This window comes from Arvicanthis niloticus, chromosome 20 (assembly GCF_011762505.2).
Source record: "Arvicanthis niloticus isolate mArvNil1 chromosome 20, mArvNil1.pat.X, whole genome shotgun sequence".
NCBI lineage: Eukaryota > Metazoa > Chordata > Mammalia > Rodentia > Muridae > Arvicanthis > Arvicanthis niloticus.
The window spans coordinates 23,991,898-24,016,630 of record NC_047677.1 but is presented as its reverse complement, the minus strand read 5'-3'; the positions used below and the strand labels follow the sequence as shown (position 1 = coordinate 24,016,630).

Sequence of the window (24,733 nt, the reverse complement as noted above, 5' to 3'; positions counted from 1 at the left end):
GATAGGAATTACCATGTTCCTTCTTCCTTTTGGACTCATAGCAACATTAGCCATAATGCTTCTTATAGGGTTAGCCACAATGGTTACTTAGGACAGGGCTCCAACACATGAATTTTTTTTTTACTAGTTTTACTGCTTCTAAAAATAATGTTTATTAAAAAAATTGTCTCATGTCTTTAGTAAGTCATACCAGACAATGCATCCAAACAACAGTTGGTCTTTATGATATATTTTCCTAAAAATCAGTTCCATGGCTAGCTTGACTGGAATCATGGGTGACCCCACCTTATTCATGGGCCTCTCCTTCACAGACCCTGTTTAGGTAACTGGTTACCAAACTCTGTCAAATGATGAACAACTTCTGCTAAACTAATGTGTCTGAGGACCCAATGCGACCCCCTTTTCTAATGACTTTGACTTTCCCTAAGACCATAGTCTTCAGCCAGCTCTTCCCAGTGGCTGAGCATATCCTGTTGAGATGAGCAGAAGATTCTTTTTTTTTTTCTTTTTTTTTTTAATTTTCTTTTTTTATTGGATATTTTATTTACACTTCAGATGCCATCCCCTTTCCCCATCCCCCCCCCTTAGAAAACCCCTATCCCATGCTCCCTTTTCCTTTTTGCATTTATACACTTTTAAAAAAATGTTAATCAAAGGCTTTATAAGTTTGGTAATGCTCAATCAGAGGTGTAACCCAATACCCAACCTAGAAATATCAACTATCTTTGACTGTTGGAGATACGTGAACATCTGCCTCCCTGTCTCCCCCCTCTTTCTCTCTCTCATTATCTAGCTTCTCCGCTCCTGCTTCTCCTCCTCTCCTTACTCCTTCTCTTACTCTCAGTACTCCTCCCACCTTAGCTCCTCCTACATATCACCCTTCCTGTTAAAATAAAACTTTTCTCTCAAAATACAATTAGAGCATAATTATGCCAATTTGTACCAGTGAGGTACAAGATAGTCCTAATACCCAGTCCATCATTTTGTTGACTAACCAGAACCTCTGTCATCTCTCCTAACTAAAACACTTAGTTCTGAATCTGGCTTTTTTCTTGGCTTTAGAATGAATGTCAGCTGAAAACCATCCACTCAAATCTTTTTTTCTCAAGGTAAATAGCCAGGACTGGCTATGAGACTATAAGTTTTCAACCCGTCAGAAATCCAGAATGACTGAGTTAACTATAATTGTGGGAAGCACAAAGCATAGCTTCTAAACCTTAGCCAATTTATAGAGACCTCTGAACACCTGGACACTCCCTCTACTACAAAACGTTGGAGGATCTGATCTTCAGCCTTCTGGCCCAGGATCATCTGACAGACCTTAGTGCTGCAGAATTATTAAGGGCTGATTACTCTGTCTCAGCAGATATAATCAGTCAACTATTCTGCAAGTGTGTCCTTTTCTGGACAGTAATTTGTCTGTAGATGGATAGAGGCGATTCTTGTCTAGTGGCTGTCTCACCACAACTGGAGTAACTCCAAAGATGCTCAATTTCTTCTTAGAATTCAATACAGGAAGCTGTCAGGAGCAGAGAGCAAAGATTCTCATGCAGACATACCAACAGCTTCAGAAGGCCCATTGTTTTACAACATACAACAAAGGTTTTAATCAGCTGAAACGAACTCTGAAACTTCTTGTTCTTTCCCGGTGCCACTCTGGTGTGATGTGATTGTGGGTTTTGACTTTAGAAATCCTACCCCGATTCACTTCAGGGTGAGTGATATGGCAGGAGCCTGCTCAGTCACAGGCTTGAATGAAGCACTCTGAAGTAGTTAGTAGTCTGTAATCTACTCATATGGGTATTTCATGGGTACACAAAGAAAGGCCCTGGCTGCCCTGTGAAGGGAAATCCAAGTGAAAGCTGGGATCAGTTCAGTGACAGAGTGCTTACTGGATGTTAAGGTTGAACTATGGACTATCTCCACGAGGATCCAGTGGGTGGGGCTTAAGGATGATAGCATAAGAAATGATTGCAGCCAAGGCCTCCCTCTACTTCCTCATCTGCCCAGATGTGAGCAAGCTGACTCATGCTTCCTCATCACAAGAGATTCTTCATACTTTAAATTGCTTCTTTTCAGGCACTTGGTCAGTGTGCCATGAATTGGTATATCTACCAAACACAAGGCCAGGTCTCCAGAGCTAAAAAATATTTATTCTGACATCCAATACCTTCTGTGGCATTGTGGGACATTGTCCTTGGAGTAAGACAGGAAGTGCCATTGTGATCATTGCTGCTGATTACTTGCAAGAGACCCCGAGCAAGGCAGTTTCCTTATAGGTGTGTGGGGAAGGCCACACTTGAGATAGGAGCTACTTGTTCTCTCCTGCACACCCTGACCCAAGATGCAAGTGATTCTGCTCCAGAGGGACATGTTGTGAGAGGCACTAGAATATGTAGGAGGAAAGGTACCTGAAGGGTGGGGCTCGTTTATGCAGCTTTGGGGTTGTCCCAATGCTGAGGTGATGCAGCTTTTCTATGATGCAGCAGTTTTAAAGTTATCCACATTCCTGTAAGTAGCCTTCGCCCAAACTCCTGGAAATTAGTCCAATAAAATCACCACATCAGCAAGCTATGGTTCTCTATCTGGGATGAGTAGACATTTATTGACATTGCCCCAGAAAAAGTTAATATAAAAGGTGCTAAAACTTGGCTTGTATCCAATATCCAGGCCATTTTCATTTATTTACATATATGAATGCTTCTAACATATTATACTAAATGAATATTTGAATTTTCAAAGATAGGTCAAACTAAATGAAACATAACACATTTTGAATAATTATGAATATTTATTAAAAGTATACAGCAATGGTTGCTACATAAAAAGCACAATTATTGATATAATTTCTTGCTAATAAGCTTATAATCTAAAATAAAATACAAGAATATTGTCAGCCTACATCAAAGTTTCCTTAACTTGGAATCGGCTGCTTTGGCAAATGGATGAGGCAAATGACCTATTTCAGGCAAAGTGTTAATAAGGCTTTGAACATGACACAAAAAAATATTTTTTTGTGTATCCATTTTCCATGTTACATTAGGTTAACTAAGGACAAAAAGGGCACTTAGAAATTTCATAAGCACAATGAATTATTTTAGATTGTTTACAGAAACTAAAACAGAGATGTTCACTGACAAATGCCAGCAGCCAGTAAAACCCCACAACTAGTAGGAACTAGATGCAGTCTTTGTCTTGGCCCCATTAGACCTCTCTCTTCTTCCACACTAAGGGCTCTCATGATACACCCCACAATGAAAAGCACCATCTCTAGATGAATTACTATATAACTATGAGATCAAACCTCCTGGAATATTCCTGTCTGAGAGAAGTGAGCAAAGACAGCAGTGAGGACTCTGGCTAAGCGGTGTCTCGTAAGCAAAGGCAGTCAGGCGCAGGCCACACACCTCTAAAGTGACGGAGTAAGCAAGGGAATGCCTGCTTTTTTGCTCCATACTTTCAGTGACGTATGTAAGAGCTTAGCATCAAGACCCTAGACTACAAATTCTATTTGTCTAAATGCATGTAAAATAGTTCATAAATACTTTTAAGGTAATCACTGCTAGTTATTCTTAGCTCATAAAGGCACACTGAAGAAATTTTGGTTCTTATTGTCAAAAGCAAGGAAAATTTAAAATGCTAAGCAAACACAAAACATGTCTATTTCTAATCACTTATAATTCATTCCGAAAGAACATTAGGAAATAAAATGATTGGTTATAAGTTAGTTATATAAAAACAGAAATGTATTCCATAATGTGCATAACCAAGTACTCTAAAAATTCATGATTACAAACTTTTAATGGCAGAGTAACAACATCCTGAGATAGCCTGTGTGTGTGTGTCCATCTGTTATTTCTGAATGTGCACGTGTGTGTGTGTGTGTGTGTGTGTGTGTGTGTGTGTGTGTGTGTAGGCCAGATATCAATCTTGGCTGTCTTTCCTCAGGAGCCATCCACCTTACTTTTTTTTGATACAGGATTTCCCCCTTGGATGTGGGACTCACTAGTTAGGCTGAGTTGGCTACCTCGTAAATCCAGGGATCTGCTTGCCTCCAAGTTCAAACTCAGGTCCTAAGGCTGGTGTGAGTCCATTAATGACTGAGCGTTTTCCTAAGTTCCTGAGATATTCTTTATGGCAAAACAATACACTAGTGTTTGTTTGTGGGGATATTTTGGGGGATAGCATCTCACACTGTAACCTAGGATTTGTCTCCAACTCATGGCAATCTTTCTGCCTCAGCCTCCCAAGTGCTGAGACTACAATGTGAGTCACCATATCTAGCAATGTTTATGAAATATATCTTGGCGACTGAGAAAAAGAAGGCAACATGTTAGCAGCAGAGAAAAAATTTAAAATGTTCATACTTTTGCATATTGAGTTTATACAAAATGAATGGTCTGGACATTTCAAGATGAAAATTTTTATAAAATAGAACTCACTGATTTTTAAAGATGATACTCTTACTACCCTCTTTCAATCTAAAAGTATCATTTATACTGTTTTACTACTTTATAGTACATAAAACCCAGTTATGACATCTGAAATGAAAAAGGGTTCATTAAAATGTTTGAATACATCAGCATAGTTCTAATAAGAGGATGGGAATTAACTTTCATTGGCTTCCTGAGAAAAGAATTTTTAAAGTTTTTATCAGTGGTGAGTAATTCTAAATTAATGAATCTCAGTCAAAATACTTATTTTGGTATTATAGGAAATATCTAGAATTCCTGATTATAGGATGCAGTTTTCTAAGGCAAGGCAAGTTAGATTATGTATAAAGCATAGATATTAGCACAAAGGTAATATGAAATACAGTCATTCTTTCTGAAACAAAGTTTTAATATGCAGCCCTGGTTGACCTAGGACTCAGAGGCCTGCCTGCCTCTGCCTTCAGAGCACTGGGATTGAAGCCTAGTGCCACCACACCTGGCTCATGCTCACGTTTGAAAGCAATACATTCCGAGCTGCAGCAGAGTGCATTTCATGTCCCATTTGAATACTATGTATCTTACATTAAGTATAGAAGCATAATTGTGTAACATATTTTTAAAATGCTTCATTTCCCCAATGTCACAATACATGCAGTTATTTTCCAGATAACTGGTATTTTTTTTGTTTTGCTCAAAAACATAAAAGACACATTAGTAGCTACAAGTATGTTAAGTAATTTTATGAAGAAAAAATTTATAAGGAGAATGAAATAGAAAACTAAGTGTAGTGATTTATTAAAGAATCAAGTCATTCTGAAATGTTTTTACTTCTTACTAATATGCATGTTCCTTTGACAATGCTAACTGGATAAACACATGACTACATAGGAATTGGGTTGGTAGTTTATCTTCCCTATATAGTTCCCAGTATAGGAATGGGAAATGATTTTCTTATATAAAGGAAAGCAAAGCTTGGAGTCCTTTAAAATGTGAGTCATGTGAAAGCTGACTCTTTGGAACAGCGGTTGATCATTATGTTTTAACTGTGTGTTAGTGCACATGCACCACGGCAGTCTGTGGAGCTTAGAGGACAACTTGTGGGAGTGAGTTCTCGTTCCACATGACCCACATGGACCCAGACACTTTCTTAAGGGTTCACCTTAGTCCACTAGGTTTGGCAGCAAGTGCTTCTGTTGGTCCATAGGGCGGGTGTTTAATTCTGAAGAGTTAAATTCATATTTTGGGCGGCTTAATTAAAACTACCCTTTAACATTTTTGTTTCTTTGTTTTTTGGTTATATACTTAAAATGCCTACAGACTAATATGGCTAAAGAAATGAAAGTCCTGATTTTACCTGTGTTTTATATAGAAATAAACATTTTCTTTCGTTTTAAGTGAGAAAAGGGAAATGAAGAAAACCATTTTCTCTAATGCTTTGATATAGTTTTAAGCAAGGGTGGATCAGGGTCGATCCAGTTAAGTAATATTGATTAGAAGAGAGAGAAAAAAGACACCAAAAGTTATTTCCTTCCTAAGGTCTCAGATAGTTTCTTAAGTCTTTTCTTCAGCTCCAAAGGAAATTTCTCGTAGCACTTCTTACAGACTGGCTTCATGTCAAACTCCACAAATTTATTCCTAAGGGTAATTATATATAAAACAGGAAGTTAGTGGATATGTTCCAGCACACACATGCACAATATACACACACATATGATAAAGTGACATAAATTCATGAAAGGACATATAAATGAAGACACAATGAAACAAAAATAAAAAATCTCTATGTACGTGTCAGGAAAGAACTGTAATTCTAATTATAATAAATTATTATTATTTATATAAATTATTATTTGTAATAATTTATTATAATAAATGTAATTCTTATTATAATAAATGTAAAGAGTAACTGGCATCAGTTGAAAATATGCTTATATGTTTCTATATGCCTACATTTAGAACATGTGATGTGTATTAAATCTTACTCAGTGTTCCAGGAAATCTAATGTAGATATAATTTAGGTAAAGTTAATCAAATTTTATTTTTTTTTAGATTTATTTCTTTTTATGTATGAGTATTTTGCCTGCATGTGTGTCTGTGTATTACTTGGTACTCGTGGAGGTGAGAAGAGGATGCTGTACCCTCTGGGAGTGGAATTTGAGGCAGCTGCAGCATATGTGTGCTTAGAATTGAACCTGGGTCCTCAGAAAGAGCAGCAAATACTCTTAACCACTGGGCCTTCTCTTCACTCTTAACCACTGGGCCTTCTCTTCACTCTTAACCACTGGGCCTTCTCTTCACTTTTAACCACTAGGCCTTCTCTTCGCTCTTAACCACTGGGCTTTCTCTTCATTCCAAATAAAGTCAATCAAGCTTTAAAGCATCAGGCAATGCTTTCTTCTTCTCAGTGCCTCTTACCCCCTGGTTTGTTGAGACAGTCTTACTCTGGAATCTTCTGGCTGTCCTGAACTTGCTTTGTAGATCAGGCTGCCTTGAACTAACAGATACTCTTGCCTGTGCCTCCCACATGCTGGGATTAAAGTCACCATGCCCCACAAAGAAATGGTTTTTATTATGTGAGTAACTTTTTTTTTTTGTTTGTTTTTTTTTTTTGTTTGTTTGTTTTTAAAAGGTAAAAGTAAAAGGATCTTACTATGTATTTAGTTTTTTTTTTTTTTTTTTTTTGGTTTTTCGAGACAGGGTTTCTCTGTGTAGCCCTGGCTGTCCTGGAGCTCACTCTGTAGACCAGGCTGGCCTCGAACTCATAAATCCACCTGCCTCTGCCTCCCAAGTGCTGGGATTAAAGGTGTGCGCCACCACTGCCCGGCTGTATTTAGTATTTTAAATTAGGCAACTATAATGTTTCATCTTTCCCTGTACAAATGATTTTCCTTTTCTTTCCTAATTTAAAAAAAACTACCTGAAATTGTTAAAAAAAAAAAAAAAAGAGCTTAAATCATAATAGGTTATTTTAGCTATTGGGACAAAAAAGCTGGGTTATCATTCTTGAACACTAAGGTAATGAAATGGTACAACCCTTATAAATAGTCCTTAAGAACATAACTCCTCTTTTAAAGCTAGAAGAACACATAGTATCAATTCACTTATAAATAGCTCTGGAGAAAACAACTCTTAGGTGGTCTCTGTCTCTAATGGACTCAGAGCAGCTAACTGCAGGCGCTTAGTACTGCTGAATCCCAGGCTCTGTGAGTATGTAACTTTATAACCTGTCCATTTGCTGTGAAGTTATACTTAACAGTATTTGTAGAATAAGCCTAGTGATACACTGTTATGAATAACAATAATTGTTTGGAGGTCTTTTTGTTTCTCTTTTCTTTTTCTTTTTCTTTTTGAGATAGCTTCTTACTATGTAGCTCTGGCTAGCCTACAACGCTCTGTGTAGTCTGGCCTTGAACTCATAGAGATCTGCCTGCCTCTGCTTCCTGAATACTAGATTAAAAGTATATACTATCACATCCAGCACTGAGGTGATTTTAAAGAACAATGTTAATAACAAGAATAATTCCTACCCACTTATTTACAAATACTTTTTATACTATTATGACATGAATGAGCCTGGCTTTCCATTTGTCTTTTTTTTTTTTTTTTTTTTTTTTTTTACAAAGAAACTAATGCTGATTGAAATGTTACATGTTGCCAATTGGCAAATCAAATACTTGCCTGGCAGTTTGGTTTAAATGATGCTAAGAGGCTTGCATGCACAGGCCTGTCTCACATGCAGGTTCAGCTCAGTTTTCCCTTCACAGTGTGGCCTAGACACCTTTTCTCTGCGATGTTTAAATAGCAGTAGGAACAGTTTAAAAGTACTTTTATATCTATCAGCTGTTGCTGGTCTTTGGTTTCTTTGCCTAAAAAATCATTTAACTGAGGAATTCTGGGTGCTGAATGTTTTTAGAACCACATGTATTCTGTAACTATAAATATTTTCCCAACGTTTTCTTAGAACATAAGCTATTTTTGGTAGCAAAAGCTTAAAATATATGATTCCTGCGTTAGAGAGCCTAGTTCTCTTGTTTGAAGTTTATATTTGCCTTTTATTCTTCAGCAAAAGGAAATAAGAAAATTAAACAAAATTTAGAGTTTAAAAATACCATGAGGAAAAACATGAAATAATCATGTCAGTAATTCAACAGAATGTCCAAGACTGAAGTATATCCCATACAAAACAAGAGTAAGAGTCTGGAAACTCAAGGAAATGAATTTACAAGCAGCAGGGAGCAAGCATGCACAAGCACGCACAAGCACTGCAGGGGCCAGGTTTGCTATGTGATCGAGACGGCTTTGCTCAGTAGAGGACATGCTAAGAGAATTAAGCACTGAGAACACATGTGGTTCTAATAACATCCAACACTCACTCCCTCAGTTAAATGATTTTAGGCAAAGAAACCAAAGAGCAGCAGCAGTTAATAGCCATGAATACTTTAAACCTGTTCCCACTACTATTTAAAGGTTGTAGAGAAAAGGTGTCTCACTGCCACACTGTGACAGAGAAGCTGAGCTGAGGCAGGTATGCACATACAAGCCTTTGGTAAGCATGGGTCTCATTAAGCTTTATACTTGTAAAAGACAAAAGAACCAATCTACATAGGACAAGTACTTCGACCTCTGATGGCCACAAAAACATGCATTAAGAAGAAAGAACAACAAAAGACAAGCAGAAAAGAAAGGCATCCTAAGAGACTAACCACAGAGAATCAATGAGAATGGTGTGGAGGGAAAAGAACGTTTACAGACACACTGGCTTTCTCTTTCTCTGCTTGTCCTTATCCTTTGCTTCTCTCTCCCGTTTGGCAAGTCGCCTCTTAAACTCTTCTGGCATTTTCTCATAACAGTATTTGCAGACTGGCTTTAGATCAATTTCAACAAACTTATCCCTTTGAGTAGAACAAAGAAGGGACAGAACAGGAACAATTAAAGAAGAACAGTTACTTTCAGAAGGACTCAAGATAAAAAAGAGACAGGAATCAATCACTTCCCCTTTTAGATTCTAAATGGCATCTAAAGCCTTCTAGCTTTAGTAATGACAATGGACTAGACCAAGTACTTACTTGAGTGTCAGTTTGGTATTGCAGGTGGAACAGGCAAAGCAGCTCACACACCAGGCCTTGTTGAGGGCAGATACCACTGTGGGGAAAGAGATCTGATCACATGGGAGCATTTCACTGTGGAAGAGGGGCTTCGGTTTCCAACCCTGAAGAACAAAGATGGCTGTTCCCCAGGCACCTATGGGGGCTCAAGCCTTCTTTCCGGAGAGGTTCCTTTCCTTTTGAGACAGAGTCCTCACGTGTAGCCCTGAGTGGACTCAACTCCTGGTCTTCCTGCTGTAGCCTCATTGATTCTGGAACTACGTATGTGCATCATCATGCTGGTAAGTGTAGAGTGAAAATTATAAAGACTGTTTTATAAAATATATACAGGCTTTTTCTTTAACCCTAGACCTGAGCAAAAGAATGCAGGTTCCAGAAAGCGGAACTGAATTTAAGATTTCAGGCCTTCACTGCCCTGGGATACATTCTGGGAGGAGGACATTATCCCTGAGTCAGAGGAAGATTCCTCAAGCCTCAGGGAAGAGAACCTACCTGTGGGTGCAGAAGGCCCAAAGCAGGAAGACACATTCCTGACCACAAAAAGATGCAAGTCATCTAGGTGGGGCTGGGAAGCTAGTAACCAGGATGACAGGACAAGTGACAGGGCAAGACTACATTCTGAGAATAGAGTGTTTTCCACATGACCCTGATTCACTTTGGTTGCATTCCTCTGGAATTCTCCGCTATTTTTATTGTTATATTTCCTTAGCAACCTTTCACCCCCTCCTCACTCTCCAGGTTTGTGGTTTCCCCCTTTAAAAACCCTTCTCAGACTGACTGGCTTTGTCAATTCAACTCCTGCGTGAGTGGACCGAATTGACCTTGGCTAGCCAACTCTCCCTAATAAACCTCTGCTGATTGCATCCAGGTACGTGTCTTGCATTTTTTGGGTGGCCGTGATTTCCTGAGACTTGAGTACGGGTCTCCCGAGTTTGGGGGGGTCTTCAGTAAGAAAGGTTTTTTGTTTTTTCCTTGCAAAACTGTAGCCCCGAAACTTGATGTTATTTGTGTGCTTCTAACCAACTCACTTTTTATTATGGCTATTTTTTCACTTGGTTGTTTGTTTTTTGAGGCAGGGTCTTACAATGTAGCTTTTAGCTAGCCTGGAACTCACTATATATAGACCAGGCTAGTCCCAAACTCATAGAGATCCCTTGTGTCTGTCTCCTGAATGCCTGGCTTTTTTTCACATTATTAGAAAGGTAGGTTTCAATTTAAGCAAGACTATTTCCTTTTCTTTTTCTTTCATTTTTTTTTTTCACATCTTTGTGCATGTGTAGGTACACACGCATGTGTGTATATATGAAGAGAAGTCAGAGGCTGGCATGGAGTTTTCTTGGCTCACTCTCCATCTTATTAATGGAGGAATCGTCTCCCAGTTGAACTCAAGAGGTAGCCAATACACTAAATGTAGTCAGTGGCTTGGTCTGAGGAAGCTCCTTTCTACTTCCAAACACAGGAATTAGAGGCATGTAGCACTGCATTTCCATGGTGCTAAGGATAGAACTCTGGTCCTCATTACGCTAACTTAATTTTTCTTTACTTACAAATTAGAGACACTAAAATCCTATCCTCTCTCAGCAGCATGGGACAGTAGACAACCTGTCTGTCTGTGTCATTGCTCAGATGAGCTTTTCTAACAAGGCCTGAAGACCCCTGAAGCAATATGCATTTCATAAAAAATTTTAAACTCCCAAGTTTAATTTATCTGACTTAAAGAGGTGTTTCTTTCAAAGTTGACAATAAGCACATAACTTCCTTTGTCCTTTACAGGACAGTGTCTCCAGCAGGGAGGAGTTAACCTGACTACAGTGCACTAATGACGATCCTGAACTAACCTTTCATTTCCTGATTAGGTGACATCTGCTGAGAACCAGAAACCATGCAGCAAACACGGTTGTTTAGAACTTTGTTAGGAAATTTCTGGCTGGACTGGTTTGTGACCATGAGCCAACACAGCTGCTTCCTCTGTGTTCCAGCCAATCTGTCCTGCCTGGTTTGCCTACACAGTAAGTCCTAGCAACTCTGTAGAGCTGACAGCAGCTGTGCTGCTTTGGTCGCCCATCTCGCTGCTGTACAGTTCTGGAGAAGCATGCCAAGAGGAAAGCAACCGACAATGCCCACACTATAAGCCACAGGAGCAATTACCTTCTTTTCATTTTCACACCATTGTTTTTATGACAAAGTGGTCCCATCCACCCACAGATACATACCGTCACCTTCTATGACACGGTTGCAATGGAAACAAACATCACCAAATAGCTGAGAATGAAGACAAGAAACAAGTGGTGAAGGCTCAAGCTGGGTTGGAATTAAGTTTTTAACAATAAATATTTATATGATTTCCATTCTGTTTACCACTAAAAAACAAGTAGCTAGCACCTAAATTTGAGAATTTTTTCTTCCTAAAGAAAATTAGTAATTGATTAGTTACAATGAAACTCTGTCAGTTTTCTTCACTTAAACATATCTTTCCTGTGACAATTTGAGCACCAAAATAACAAAACATACAAAAGAAGCCTATGCCCAGGAAGGGAGGATGGCAGCTATTCAAGCAGAGTGCTGAGGGCAACTGAGCAGGGCGGGCACTACACTGGGGAACTCCCGTTTCCACCCAGAGCAGGCAGCATTAAATGCAAGGAGAAAATTAAATGCTACTAAATGCAAGGAGAAAGTGATGAGGAGGACATTTATGTAGTCAGAAAGTGACTGTTCACAGGTTGTTTATTGGATATGGGGGCAGTAACTCCCAGTGCAGACATAGCCAACACCAGGCCTAGGTCGGCACCAGTGGAACAGCAATGAACACAGAGGACAGGCACCGAGGAAGACATACTACTCTCTGTTCAGTGTTCTAGCCAAGAACCCACAAACTCAAAATAATGGTGGAGAACCATTAGAAGAGCCCAAAGGAAAAGGATTTACCAAGGAGACTGAACATGTTCCATATTTGAGGAGGCCAAAGAAATAGAACAATACTGACTCTGATCTTAGTTAGAGCAGGAAAAAAAGAAGTACTATACCAACATTACTGGGCTGGGTGGTAGCATGTCCCAGAACTTGGGAAGCTGCTGTACTAATACAGAGAAACCTTGTCTCTAGATAGATAAGTAAATGCCTAAATGACAAAACTAGAATAATGAAATTACTATACCAATACTGATAACTGTGATATAGAAGACAGCTCTGTATTCTTGGAAATATACATTGAACATTTGGGGTAAAGGAAGACGACTGCATCAGATGCTTATGGTTAAAAGTCCTAACTGAGGAACTATATAGGGACAGCTAAGGGCTGGGGGAAGGAAAGGCCACTGTCTTTAAGAGTGTAGCTCCTGGTGAGTTGATCGTTCTCCAGTGTAGAGCCACACACACAGCCGGAAATGGGGGGCACAAAGTGGAGTTGATGGGTTATGTAAAAAACACAAGACATGAAAGTGGGGTTCTAAGAAGGCAGGGTATAGGAAGGTAGGGTAAATCTGGGAAGAGTTAGAGGAGGTAGGATTGAATACGACCAAAACATATTGTACAAAGTTTTCAAAGAGCTAAAAAAGTAAAAAAAAAAAAATCTATGCATAAGCTGGGCGGTAGTAGCGCGCGCATGCCTTTAATTCCAGCACTTGGGAGGCAGAAGCAGGCTGAGTTTGAGGCCAGCCTGGTCTACAGATCTAGTTCCAAGACAGGACTATTCTGAGAAACCCTATCTTGAAAAACCAAAAACCAACCAATTAACCACCCACCCACCAACCCAAAAACCGAAACCAAACAACAAAAAAAAGAAGCCCTCACCTTGTAAAAACCAAAACCCAAACCCAAAACAAAACAAAAACCCAACAAACAAACAAACAAACAAACAACTATGCATGGGCTGCAGAGGTGGCTCAGTAGTTAAGAACAATGGCTGCTCTTCCAGAGGATCCAGGTTCAATCCCCAGCACCCACATAGCAGCTCACAAACACCTTTAACTTCAATCCCAGGGGATCCAATGCCCTCTTCTGGCCCCTACAGGCACTGCACACATGCAGTTCACAGACATACATCCAGGTAAACACTCATACACAAAAAATTTAAAAAAAAAAACCTCAAAACAACATAAAACTATGGACATTTAAATGTACATACATGTTTGTACATAAAAGATATATATATATATTAATCTTTATATACAGTAAAATCAAATGCACCCAGAGGAGACAAAGGGAGATTACAGGTAAAGGTAGCTATATAGATATTGTTTGTACATTATTTTGTGAATATTCTGAGACTCAAAGATTTAAAATACATCTCTGTAGACCAATGCACATTTTCTAGGAGCTTTCTCTACAGCTGAGACACTGATGGATTTTCTTTTTTATCTGTCACATATCTAGTAAGGAGAATCAGTACCTGATTATAGTGAGTTTCGCAATAAGCCAGGCCCTTCCTTTCATAATGGCGATGTCCAAGAAACGGTTTTTCACATTTGGCACAAACAAAATGCTGGAAAAAAAAATGAATTGATTATTTTTTGAGATACTGTAATTTGATTTATCTGACAAAGTAACCTCAAAGTTAATAAATTCTTAGAGAAGATAGTAATTAATAACCAGATTTCCACACCCTTTTTTTGGTGATAGTGCCTCACTATATAGATATTATAGCTCTGGCTGTCCTAGAACTTGCTGTGTAGACCAGCTGGTCTGTAATCTACAGAGATCTGCCTGCCTCTGCCTCCAGACTGCTGGGATTAAAGGTGTGTTCCATCACACCCAGCAAGACCAGATACTTTTATGGTCTCAATTCTGATGTAGATGAGGCTCTACCTTAAAACAATTGCTCAGCAACAGGACATGATGGCACATGCCTTTAATCTCAGCACTAGGGAGGGCAGAGACAGGCAGATAGATCTCTGTGAGTTCATAGCCAGTTTAGTCTACAGAGCCAGTTTCAGGACAGCCAGGGTTACACAAAGGAACTCTCTCAAAAAACCAAAACCAAAACAAAAGATAACTACTCAGCAGTTAGAAGGGCCCCTCCTCTGGAGTATGATCTGGGTTTGGTTCCAGCACCAGCATGTAACTTATGACTATCCATAACTCCAGTTTCAGGGGGATCTGATGCCCTTGTCTTACCAGGCACATACAAGCAGGCAAAACATATGCATACATATGCATACATATGCATACAATAAAATAACCTTTGAAAAACAAAACAAAAAACCTAGCCTATCAAATAAGACATGTGAGAGAAGAGATGGGCATCCAGCGGTGTTTATAATTGAGAATAAGTGTTGTTAGATGTGGCAGTCTTGTCCTCAAGAAGGATTTAAGAACAGACTACACACCCAGCACCATGTTGTCAGATTTTCTTATTTACTATAAAGTTGTGCTGGTTCATTTTTGTCAACTTGACACAAACTAGCCCATAATTCTAGGAACTGCCTCTATAAAACTGGCCTGTGGGCACGCCTGTGGGGTATTGTCTTGCTTGTTAATTGAGGTGGGAGGGGCCCAGCCCACTGTGGGTGGTGCCATTCCTGGGCAGGTAGCCTGGAAGCAAACCAATAATCAGCATTTCTCCCTGATCTCTGCTCTAGTTCCTACCCTGGCTTCACGCCACAATAGACAATAACTTGTAATTCATAATAAACCCTTTCTTTTCCCAAGTTGCTTTTAGGTAGCTGTTGTTTGTTTTGTTTTTGAGTCTGGGTCTCTTTTTAAAGTCAGTCCTAGCTATCCTAGAACTTACTGTGTAGACCAGGTTGCCCCTGAACTTACAGAGATCCTCCTGGTTCTGCCTCCCTAGTCCCAGAATTAAAGGATTGTGCCCCACACTTAGTTTGGTCAGGTTTTTGGTTTTGTTTTAGTCACAGTGATAGACTAGGACAAAAGTCAACTGTTGTTTAAGATGTCCACATTTCATCCTTAGACTGTTATCTTGCTAGCACACTTGAGGCACAGAGATTGAAAGCACTGGCTCCCCTGGGGCAGGCTGTACTCACCTCCACATGCCACTGCTTGCCCATAGCATTCACTACTCGACCTTCAATGGGCCTCCGGCAGGCGCCACAAATAGGGACCCCCATCTTATCATGACATGGCAGACAGTATAGCTCCCCTTTCAGCTCCCGAGCATCAGCAGTTAGCTCCTTCCTGTCCACCAGAAGACATTACACTGAATACTATTGTACAACTGAATGGGTACCCAACAGAGGTAGCAAGATTTTTCTTTTCTTCTTCTTCTTTTTTTCTTTTTCATTTTTTTTTTTTCATTTTTTTTTTTTTTTTAGACAGGGTTTCTCTGTGTAGCCCTGGCTGTCCTGAAACTTACTCTGTAGACCAGGCTGGCTTTAAACTCAGAAATCCACCTGCCTCTGCCTCCCAAGTGCTGGGATTAAAGGCATGCACCACCACTGCCCAGCAGGATTTTTATTTTCTATAAGACTTTAAAAGATATAATTATAACAATCCCTGATAATTTCCATTTTCCCCTCATTAAAGGTGATCTGAGAAATGTGAATTAGGAGACTTGGCTGGGTTTCAGATTGTTACTAGTATCTTGTATTAATGGTGAGACACAAGGAAAGGTCAGACACATGCCACTTCAGTCACGTTTATCATCGTTGTCTTATAATAACGTATTATATCTCAGTCCATCTGTCTTCCTTAAAATTCCCAGTGCTGGGTCCAAGAATGGTCCACATCCATAATTCCAACACTTGGGAGGCTGAGGACAGAGGACTGTGAATCTGTGGACAGCCTATGATCTGTAGACAGGCGTTTATTATTATAAAAATACAAATTATACTGAGTTCAGGGCACATGCTCTGAGAAGCTATTGGCAGTTAATGGCTGCTGGAGGAAGAGGAGGCATCAGGGGTGCAGCCATTGGTGAGGTGTCCATGATGCAGGAAATAACTCCACAGTCAGATACTGGCAAGCAGCCCTAGTTAAACTCAGTGACTATAAGAACAAGGATAAGAGAAGAGAATGAGAGTGATTTTAACTAAAACATGTTATATACACATGAAACTGTCAAAGAATATTATGACTATTAAGACAAAAAATAATAAGAAAAGATAAATTATATTGGCAAATTGTCATGGGCTTTAAAAAGATGTAGGTGTACAAGTATTTTGTTTGTATCAATGTCTGTGTGTGCCATGTGTGCCTGGTGCTGCATACATGTAAAGGCCAGAAGAGAGCATTATATGCCCTGGAACTGGTGTTACAGAAGGTTTATTCTGCCCTGTGGGTGCTAGGAATTGAGCCTGGGTTCCCTAGAAGAATAACCAATGCTCTTAACTATTGAGGCACTTCACCAAATCCCAGAATCCAGCATATTTACTTCAAGTGTCCTTCAAGACTCCCTGTTCTGGGGGAAGGCTGACCCTCTACTGCTACACAAGGGAGGAAGGACAGCAAACCACTACAGCTTTTAAAAGAACTGAACCTTTCAGAATAGTTAGGAGGGGAACCATTTCAAACAGAGGTTCCCATTGTTCAGCCACTGGTATAAGCAGGCCTGTGGAGGGACTGGGAAGCTAGGAGCTCATCCATGGAGAGATCAGTCTGCTCTGGCTAGAGATTTCTCAATCAAGAACTAAACATGAGAACTGGAGAGATGGCTCAGTGGTTCAGAATACTGGCTGCCTGTGCAGAAGCCCTGGGTTCAATTTCAGCATTCACATGATGGCTGAGAATCATTTTAACTCTAGTTCCAGGGTATCTAGTGAGCTCACCTGACTTCCATGGCCACAAGGCATGCATGTAGTGCATATACTGCATACAAGTAAAACATCAATACACATAAAAAATAACCCAAGCATGACAGTTTTCAGCAGTGTCTATAGCCATTTCTGCTGGATGTTGGGAGTGCCTAACCTGGTGATGCTTCTTCTATATGCTAGCTCAGTTGGGCTACTTTACTCATTTCTGCTGGATGTTGTGGGCACCGAATTTGGTGATGTTCAGCTGTCTGTATGTTGCTTCTTATGTTCTGTCTGCTAACTGCTCTTTTACTTACTACCTAGTAATAAGCTCACTCACTGAACACTGAATACGCAGCTCACAGGTCATTAGTAGAGCCAGTATATAATGCTCTTGGGTCTTCCACAGGTCTAACACTACAAGTTGGAGAATTAACGGTTTAATTAGACCATTTGCCTAGCCTGTCTAAGATCCTAGGTGCACACACCTAATTTAATTTAAGGGTTTAATTAGACCATTTGCCTAGCCTGTCTAAGATCCTAGGTGCACACACCTAATTTAATTTAAGGGTTTAATTAGACCATTTGCCTAGCCTGTCTAAGATCCTAGGTGCACACACGTAAAATAAAATAAAATAAAATAAAACAAAATAAAAGCTTGAAGAAAAGAAGTTGGTTTGCTCCTTCACTTTAACTCTACTGTTTTGCACAATGTCAGGGAAAGTACTGTAATACCCGCAGTTGGCACAGTTGAAGTGGTCTGGGTGGTAAGGGTCGTTCTTGAAGATCAGAGGCTGTTCATCAATGATGGCATGGCATTTCTGGCAGATGTATTTTCCAAGGCCTCTGGCCTTTTCACGATTATGACATGGGCGACATAGGTGTCTATAAAGGACCAACAATGGAATTTAAAATCTTAAGTTCTTTTTAATCATTAGAAATATACTTCTAATATCTCTGACTGAAAATTAAAAAACAATTTAATTTGTGATGCACATAGACTTCCTCACTGCCCACCACTCCTAGCAGAACAGGAGGCATGCAGGAACAGACCCTGTGACCAAGCTCTGGGGTCATTTCCCAGGGTATTGAGTAAGTCTAAGTTCCCATACCCTAGAGCAGTACCTCATTCTCTATAGAAAAAAATACATGAGGCTTGAACAGTCCCTTTGTCTACCCACATCCAACAAGGATGGCAAAACTCCTACCTGCCAGCATTCTTAACAAACCCTATGTCTGCCAGCACTTCCTGGCAGAGGTCACATCGGAAGCACTCAGGATGCCAGCTGTTGTTCATGGCTTTGATAACACGACCAATGATGAATTCACCTATAGGAAAGTAAAGCACAAAGAATATTGTGAGGTGTCTTATTTGCTATAAACAAAAGGGAAAGTGTTGACAGAGGGATTGACTCTAGTGTTCCTCCAATACTAAGCTACTGCCTTACCCCTAAGTTGTCTTTAAGATATCACATCTCCATACCTTGAAATTTTCCCTTTTAATTTTTGACATAGGACCTCAAGTGAGCCCTTAAACTTGAGGTCCTCCTGCCACGACTTCCCTTGAATCTGGCATTACAGGTCTGCATTACCAAACTAATTTAAAAGAAGGCCGTTTACACTGTGTCTGTTGGAGAAGAGAACAGACAGATGATCTTTCTCTCACCTGGATCCTCATTTTTTACTTTATAGCCACATTTTAACACTGACTACATTGTACTGTACCACACCGCACCGCACCACACCACACCACAGCTTTCTTTTCCAAGCTCTTCCATGTCCTGAGTTCTTCCAGTGCCTCTTAGTTGTTTATGCCCACAGGAGACATGGACAGCTGAAATCTACAGCACTCCTTCCTTTCATTCTCACTACACACCCCCTCAACTCTTTCACTCCATGGGGATCAAACCAAGGACCTTATGACTGCCAAGCACATTTCTACCACTGCGTGTTGTAACTTTAGTATCTACAAAGTATTTTCTATTTTTTGATCTTGCTGTGTTTTTGAGACACTGACTTCCTTCACTAAGCATTTATAACATTGAACTCAGGTTCTCCAAACCCTAGAAATGTTCTAGTTGAGTCACCACTGAAGTGGCTACAATGAGTGAGCCTAGTACATACGCATCTTTATCCAGTCAACTGAAATATTCCCTGTCTCTTCCCTGGCCAGACCACAAGCAAGTTGGCAAAGGCTATGAGCAGAGGGAAAAGCAGTGCAGAAAGCCCACTACCAGCTTTTACCCAGATGTCCATAAAAATCAATTCTCTCTAGATTGTGGTTCTTTAGTTCAAGAGCAAAATAGAGAGGATAGATAAACTGTCTTTTATAATTATTTATAAGCACCATTTGAAAAAAAATCTACTTTATAGTGTTAAATGACCTAGTCAGCTTTACCTGTCAACTTGAGGCATCCTAGAGTCACCTGAGAAGGGAGTCCAGATGAGGGGTTACCCAGATCAGAATGGCCTATGGACATGTCTGTAGGGGAGTATCTTGATAGTTATCTAGGAGGGCCCAGCCTACTATGGCTGGCCCAATTCCCTGGGCAAGTGGTCCTGGACTGTGAAATACAGAAAGGAGTTGAGCTTAAGCCTGATGGCAAACCAGCAAGCTATTTCTCCATGGTTTCTGCTTACGGCTTCGGCCCTGCCTTCCCTCAGCAATGCACTGGTACCTGAAGCACAGATGAAATAAGCCCTTTCCTCCCCTCAGCTGCTTTCAATCAAAATGCTATCACAACAGAGACAAAACTATAATAGTGACTTATATGAGTGTGAGACGTATTTTCACTTATATTCAGCAGTAAAACTTACCACATTGGTGGCAGCAGGGAGCAAAGAGCATCTGGAAATCATGCTCACAGTACTTCCTTCCTTCAAACTGAAAGAAAAACCACGAATGCCATCAGCTTACATATGTATATATGTAACAAGCACAGAATGAGATTATTTCAAGAAAAGACAAACAAAAGTGGCTTTTGCTGTTGTTTTATGGTGTGTGTGTGGTGAACACAAAGCCTTGTCAATGTTAGGAAAGTGATCTCTGCTAATCAACTACCCTAGTCCTTACCAAAGGAGGTTTTGTTTTATTTATTTACTTTTGGAGACTCAGTCTCACTTTGTAGCCCTAGCTGTCCTGGAACTTGTGCTGTAGACTAGGTTGGCCTTGAACTCATAGAAATCTGCCTGCCTCTGCCTTCTGAGTGCTGGGGTTAAAGGTGTGTGTCACCTGCCCAGCTAACTTTGGGACCTTCCATATTCCTCTATACAGGTACAGGGAATAAACTGTATAAACATGAGGTACTCTAAAATTAACATTAAAAACCAAAACTGAACAAAAACAAAAACAACAAACAAACAAACAAACAAAAAACAAGCCATTGACATAGATGTGTGTTCTTGTAACCCTGGTCTAGGGGAGGTGGCAGAGTGACGGATGGACAAGGATCATTGGTCAGACAGCCTAGCCTGACTGATGAATTTCAGGGTCAGTGAGAAACACCATCTCAAAATATAAAAGTGGAGAACAATTAAAGAAAACAACCTCAACTTTCACATGTACAGGTACATAGGTGTGTACACACACACACACACACACACACACACACACACAGAGAGAGAGAGAGAGAGAGAGAGAGAGAGAGAGAGAGAAAGTACAAGGTGAGGGCACAGTGTACAGCTGGTGTCACCCATAATTACTTAATTATTTTTGATGTACATATTCTAACTTTAAGGATTATAAAGATATTTATTATGATTTTATGTGTATGGGTGTTTTGTCTGCATGCATGTCTGTGCACTGTGTGTGTCTGGTGTCTATGAGGGGCAGAAGAAAGCATCAGATCTACTAGAACTAGAATTCTAGTTGGTTGTTAGTTACTATCTGGGTGTTCAGAATTGGGTCTGGATCCTTTGAAGAAGCAGCCTTTAACCACTGACTCATCTCTCCAGCCTCATTTACCTTTATAAATTTAATGAAAGATATAGACCTCTCAACCCAGATAATTTGCATATATGTAAAACCTCTTCCTGCATTATTTTAGGCCAATATTTAAAAATTTTTACTGTAAAGTTAAGTATTTACAAGAAGTACATATTCTAGCATAATAAAAATTATTTTTGTGTATGGGTTTTTTTTTCTTTTTTTGCCTGTATATATGTCTGTACCACCTGCATGCCTAGTGCCCACGGAGCCAGAAGAGGGCATCTGATCCTGTGGAACTGGTTGTTACAGACAACTGTGAACTGTCCTATGGGTTGTGAGACTCAAACCTGGGTCCTGCAGATGAGCAGGACCACTAATGCTCTTAACCACTGAGCCATCTCTCGGCTCCTTAGTTATTTTTTTGAGACAGGGTTTCAATATGTAGTCTTGGCTGGCCTAGAACTCTCTATGTAAGCCAGATTGACCTTGAATTCCCAAGGAATTACAACATTCTGGAAAGAAAACTGTTTACAGCTTTAAAAAGATTTATGCTTATTTAAAACATGCATATGTCTGAGGAAGCACGTATCATATGTGTGTGGGTACATGTGTGGCAGTTGTTGAGCTGCCTCACCATGGATGCTGAGAACCAAACTCAGATGTTCTTAGCAACTGAGCCATGTCTCCAGTCCTGCTCAGAGCTTTCTGCTGTGTTTGCCTAACAGGGACTCTGTGTGCATGCATGTGTACATGTGTATCTTAGGGGTGTCTTTTATTTGCGACAGGGTTTCTTGTTCACTGCTCTGAACAGTTGTTCTGTAAGCTTTCAAGAATTCTCCTGTCTCTCTCTCCCATCTTTTCCATGGGTGTATACTGCTGCATGTGGCATTTGGGGGCGTGGGGCACCACCAGGCTCTTTATTTAACAAGTAGCCTTGAGTTGTGCTCGACTGTCTGCAGGCAGGCTTCTATTCTGCTCCTCTCGCTCTATACCATGCTCCTACATTTTGGTCCTTTGCAGAAAACAGCTTGATGTACACATCATTGGAGGGCACAGTCTGGAGGCAGAGTTACACAGTACACTTAACTGTGACAGCAGAGTCTCACTGCAGCACACAGACATTTAGAATTTGTGTGCTGACAGCTGCGTCAGGAACAGGGCACAGATGTCCACTTGGTTGGCATGGTTCTTCAGGATACTCTAGACAATCTGGAAAGGTGCCCAGCAAGATGGAGTCTTGTTCCATGCCTGAAAATTTTCCACTGTTTCAACTGCAATCCTCCAGGTTACCTGTGTGTAGTAACAGCTGGCCCTTCCATGGATGGAAGATATAACATGTTGGATGATATAACATGGAGTGTGAACCACTTTGTTCCCCTTGCCTACACAAACTACTATAGCTCAGCTCTTAGGTGCAGACCTTATAAGGAACAGGGCATGCCAGGCCTGAGCAGATGTGAAACATCTCCCAGCTGCAAGTAGGCACCTGCTACTCCTACTGGAGATACAGCCATCTTGGGCTAAAGGTATTCAGGCATGCCAGATTCTAGCTTTTATGTGAACTCTGAGGATCTGAATTTAGGTCATGAGGCTTGCATAGGAAGTACTTTGCACACTGGACATATTTTCAAGTCATTCACAGAAAGTCTTTTAAAGAGGGATGCTTTCTTTTGACATTAATCAGAGGTGCACAAGGCAAAGTCAGTCATAAAGGAATGATGTCTGACTTCTCTACAACTCTAAACTCACAACATACCAAAATACACAACATTCAACATAGTTCCCCAAGCCAAGCTTCTTCATCCTAAATGAGAAAATACACAGGGCAGGAAAAGTTGGAAGGCTTTAAAGGCATATGTTTCCCTAAATGATACCATTTGAGAGGTGTCCTGGTGCAAGTCATCCTAACAGAACTGAAATCCTTTTCTTTATAAAGTGGGAGAAGCAAGTGCAATTGTGTATAGAAATATAGTAGCAGTCATATCAGAAAGGACTCAGAAGAGGCAGGTAAGCCAGAGCCACCCTACAATGTGATCACTTCTTTAAAAAGAAAAGAAAGAAAGAGAAACATAGAAACATAGAAAGAAAGAAAGAAAGAAAGAAAGAAAGAAAGAAAGAAAGAAAGAAAGGAAGGAAGAAAGGAAGAAAGGGAGAAAGAAAGAAATAGAGAGAGAGAAAGAGAAAGAGAGAGAGAGAGAGACAGACAGACAGACAGACAGACTGACTGACTGATTCACTCACTCAGGAAACAGTGTCCAAGTATTCAGGAACTGATTCCATTGCAATAACCTGCATTCCAGATCCTGTGCTCCTCTGTGGTACAAGACCCATTATCAGGGGTACCACTCCTGTTCCAAGAGATTTTGCTATAATGCGCTGCTTCTTTTCCACACATTGTAGAGATAATAAAGCATAAAATATTTAATTAGGAGACTGGGGACCCCATAAATCAACCCAAAATAAAAGTTTGGGATATAAAATAAAGAACAAACCAGAAACTATGAATTTCGAAGAATCAAATGTCCATAAACACTATGTTTGAGATAAACTACATGAACCCCCAAGCCAATTTAAAACAAGGAATACTGTATTAGTTATTTCCTGTCACTGTGATGAAACTCTGACCAAAAGCAACTCAAGGAAGAAAGGGTTTGTTTTGGCTTCAGTTCCAGGACAGAGTTCATCATAGCAGGGAAGGCGTGCCCTAGTGGCAGGAGCAGGAAGCTGGCTGATCACATTTTTATTCACAGACAGGAAGCAGAGAAAGAAAGCAGGAAGTGGGGTGAGTCAATAAATCCTCAAAGCCCACTTCCAGTGACGTACTTCCTCCCTCAAGGTTCCACAACCTCTCCAAACAGCATCACCAGTGGGGACCAAACGTGCAGATCAAGGAGCCTACAGGGGATGCTTCTCATTGATCTCACCATAGATACAAAAGCAAGAAACATTATGTTCCAAGAGACTATGTGGTGTGGGAGAAGATGAGTCCCAGCAGCAACAGCTCTGCTTTCTGTGTAGGTTTTGGAGTTCTGTAAATATTCCTACCAGAGAGGCAAGGGAGGAGGGTTAATAACTGTTGCTTTAAAACCAATAATCAGGAACTTAGCCAGTGGCCTCATTTTAGAAATGAAGATGCTGGACAGTCATTTAGTGATTTATACATCTGTCATGAATTGCCCTGAGACAAGTGGGTCAGTAGATAAGCAGAGAGGCTGGCTTTGGAGTTTCCTCTCTTCAGTCTCCACTTCTCAGTCCCAGCCTTCCTGAATAATCAGGATACAGTACTAGAGGAAATGAGTGAGGAAACTCTTTGTTAATCACTGTTCCATTACAGCATTCATTACCAACAGGTCTTTCCTGTTAATATAGCCTGGGATGGGGGAGAAAGAAAACCACTGGGAAAACCAAACAAGGAGAGAGAAAAATCTGAAGCATTGGCAGAGCTCAGCCGTGGGCATGCTGGCTGGATCTGCAGCACACAAAGAAGGCCACTTTCAGGCCTTGCTCTGGGTTCAGTTTATGCCAGTTTGAAAGATTTGTGGAACTGTTTCTCTCTGTAACTCTTGGCTTTAGCTCAC

At 40.3% G+C, this 24,733-nt stretch overlaps 1 protein-coding gene across 10 annotated transcripts in view; it reads right to left on the bottom strand.

Annotated features, from left to right (window-relative positions):
- Positions 1-2,771: 2,771 nt before the first annotated feature.
- Lims1 (LIM zinc finger domain containing 1) overlaps positions 2,772-24,733 on the bottom strand; it is a 110,800-nt gene continuing 88,838 nt past the window's right edge. For 3 of the 10 annotated variants that reach the window (XM_034524013.2, XM_034524008.2, XM_034524006.3), the window contains exons 3-11: positions 20,045-20,111; positions 18,436-18,556; positions 17,963-18,112; positions 15,521-15,671; positions 13,927-14,019; positions 11,753-11,801; positions 9,501-9,576; positions 9,138-9,326; positions 5,933-6,068 (exon numbers count right to left, since the gene is read on the bottom strand). In XM_034524013.2, the coding sequence (XP_034379904.1) occupies positions 9,179-9,326; positions 9,501-9,576; positions 11,753-11,801; positions 13,927-14,019; positions 15,521-15,671; positions 17,963-18,112; positions 18,436-18,556; positions 20,045-20,111 (855 nt within the window). In that variant the 3' untranslated portion in view covers positions 5,933-6,068; positions 9,138-9,178. Of the gene's footprint in view, positions 6,069-9,137; positions 9,327-9,500; positions 9,577-11,752; positions 11,802-13,926; positions 14,020-15,520; positions 15,672-17,962; positions 18,113-18,435; positions 18,557-20,044; positions 20,112-24,733 lie in introns of all 10 variants that reach the window. The other 7 variants (XM_076916957.1, XM_076916956.1, XM_034524012.2 and 4 more) reach the window with 4 other exon arrangements.